Consider the following 2,972-nt stretch of genomic DNA (forward strand, 5'->3'; position numbering starts at 1 on the left):
TTCATGAGCAACATGTACATTATCATTTATTTTTTGTTGAGGGACAAAAATGATGACTTTATAATATGCTAGGTTTTGTTTTAATGACATTATATTATGATCGACCAATAGTATATAATGAATCTAGATTTATTTATAAAAAATATTATTAAAATTTATGCATTTTAAATTATAGAGTACATTTATAATTTTTAGCTAAACATTATTTGTATAAATAGACAAATTGATACGATAATAAATATACAATATTTAATTTCAATATCATAATATTTTATCTTAGAATTTTCTTAACAATAAATTAAATTGACTTAAAGCTTATATTCAACTATTTTTAATGAGTAAATACACCCAATTTATGATAAATTGTGATTGAGAATACAATATTCTTATTTAACTATAAATAATGATATATTCTATTTCTTGATTCATACATCCAACTACCCACAACTATTAAAACATCTCAAAAATTCGTCTTTTCTCCCCCTGATTTCAAACTATATTAAAAAAACAATAGGTGATATGAATGTAAGTGGCACATGAATCCTATAGTCAACTAGGGTGGATATATTATTCTTATTATCAAACAAGTGAGTGGAAACCTAGTTGAATTAACATCCAATTTGCACGGAAGTCCTGCACACGTTCCACCTGCTCCGATGGAGGAGGAAGTGACGGTAAGCAAGTTTGCAGTATAAAAAGAGCATTGAGGGCCCTGTGACGTTGTGGGGATTACAAGATTTAACCATGGATATTGCAGAGAGAGAAACTCGAGAGCCAACTTTAGTGGAAGAGTTTCCGGGGTTACTCAAACTTTATGAGAATGGAGGCATTGTTCGCAGCGAGGGGCATATCATCAACAACGTTCCTCCCTCTCATAACACTCGAGATGTTGTAGTAAACAAGGAATTCGGCATTTGGGTGCGCCTCTTCCTTCCCACCTCCTCCAAATTACCCGTGGCGCTCTTCTTCCATGGCGGCGGATTTTGTTTTCTTTCTCCAGCATTTGTGGGTTGTCACACCTTTTGCGAAAACTGGGCTGCGAGATTAGGAGTTTTGATGGTTTCAGTGAATTACAGATTGGCCCCGGAGAATCGGCTTCCTGCTGCCTATGAAGACTCCATGACTGTGCTTCAATGGCTTTTTTCAACTTCTGATCCTTGGCTCGATGCCCACGCCGATCTGAGCAACGTGTTTGTGATTGGGGAGAGCTCGGGTGGGAATATAATTCATCATCTTCTCATGCGAGGCCGGGCTTGTGATTTCTTTAGCAATATGAGAGGCGCTATTCTCATCCAGCCTTTCTTTAGTGGGGAAGATCGTACAGAGTCGGAGAATGGTTGTCCACCCGATGTATTGGTGAGTGTAGAAGCTTGTGATAAGTTTTGGAGGTTGGCGTTGCCCTCTGAAGCGCAGGGGAATAGGAACCACCCGTTTAGTAACCCCGTCATGTTTTTCCCTTCAGAGTTAAGTGGCGTGGTTAGCATTCCTCCGATGTTGGTTGTTTTGGGAGGGAAGGATTGTTTGAGGGATAGAGGCGCCGAGTACTACGAAGCCATCAAAATGTCGGGGAAGTGTAAGCATGTTGATCTGATGGTGTTTGAAATGGAAGGGCATGATTTTCATCATTCTTTCGACGAGGGAGGTAATGAGGAAGGTAATCTCAAATCCGACAACGATGAACTGATGCGCGAGGCAGCACTTTTTGTGACTTCCAACACCTGTTTACCTCGTTCAGTGATTTAGTTGTTGTAGGGAATCTGGACACTATACATCTCTGACTACTAGTTATTTTGTTTTAGGGAACGGCTTAAACATCACACACTAAGCTTAATCTATAGGTCAAAAGTGCTAAATAGTCAAAGTTGATGTTTTTTTCCAAATTTAATTCTTTCTTTAGTGTATGATGTTTTAGGGTGGCCAGAATTTAGTAGTGTGGTTGCAGAAGCTTGTTCTCTTATTAAAGCAGATCATTTCAACATCGTAGTGTATGATTTCATTTCTAAATTAAAAGTATTTTTAAGAATGGTAGTACTAAAGCAAAGAATAATACTGGTAGATCTGAATATAGATAAGAAATAAAATCAAGAGTAACATTGAGCATAATTTCTTATGATTGTCAATCTTCGTATTGCGTGGATTTATATTATAATCTGTATATAATCAATGTTGCACATTGGTTGCCAATTATCACAAGTATCGATGTTCAAGAGCATTCTATTATTTAACGAAAGTGTCGATGTTTTTCTATTGTTGGGTTAAACCTCAAATTAACATTTATGGGACAAATCAAACTATCTCTTCATTTCTACAAAGTATTTTCTAAGGGCTAGTTTGCTTGCTGGAATACCACATGAATAGGTATTGAAAATTAGAATATGTTTTTTATTCTTTGTTTGGTTAGTAGAATAGGAATGGAGAATAGGATTACATTCTCATTCAGCACCAAAATGAATTTTTATCGATTGTCAAAAATATCTGTAATTGGAATAGCCATTTCTATTCTCAATCTGACTTTCCCAATTTGAAAACTTTTTTCTACCCCCAAGCGTAGTCATTTGGTAATACGCAAAAGTGACAGAAGGTATATAATATGGTTTTTTTGCGTGAATGGAAGGTGTAGAATTTTGTGATGGGTTGTGCAGATCGAATGGGTGCATTGACAGATTATAAAAAGCAGCCAACTTTGGGATGAAGACCAGGATATTATCTCCTGCATCCGATTTAGAGTTCGCCCACAGAAATTTTGCAGAGTTCTGCAAGAAGACCAAAGGGGTAGGGGAGGATGTGTAAAAGGGTGAATCCAATCAATTTGTCTTTATAAAAATGATCAATACCGCTTTCAATGTGGAGGGATTTGTTTATAAGAAATTACAACCGATAATGGTTTTGATATCTTGAAACTTGGAAAAGAATCATTGCTCTTCAGACCAATTTTGCTTATACAAAAACAACAATGACGTTGACTGTGTGCT

General features: G+C 36.5%; 1 protein-coding gene across 1 annotated transcript; it reads left to right on the forward strand.

Moving 5' to 3' along the window:
- The first annotated feature begins 677 nt into the window (after positions 1–677).
- Positions 678–1,885, forward strand: LOC149564837 (strigolactones hydrolase CXE15-like). The gene has a single exon (XM_089816971.1). The coding sequence runs from the start codon at positions 745–747 to the stop codon at positions 1,741–1,743; it is 999 nt and encodes a 332-aa protein (XP_089673097.1). The 5' UTR covers positions 678–744; the 3' UTR covers positions 1,744–1,885.
- The last annotated feature ends 1,087 nt before the right edge of the window (positions 1,886–2,972 follow it).

Source organism: Cupressus sempervirens, chromosome 3, assembly GCF_028749045.1.
Source record: "Cupressus sempervirens isolate cs-2001-9-10 chromosome 3, ASM2874904v1, whole genome shotgun sequence".
In the NCBI taxonomy this organism is placed as follows: Eukaryota; Viridiplantae; Streptophyta; class Pinopsida; order Cupressales; family Cupressaceae; genus Cupressus; species Cupressus sempervirens.

What these genes read in the sequence shown, in the direction of transcription:
- LOC149564837 (XM_089816971.1), top strand. Translation starts at nt 745, where the DNA reads ATGGATATTGCAGAGAGAGAAACTCGAGAGCCAACTTTAGTGGAAGAG.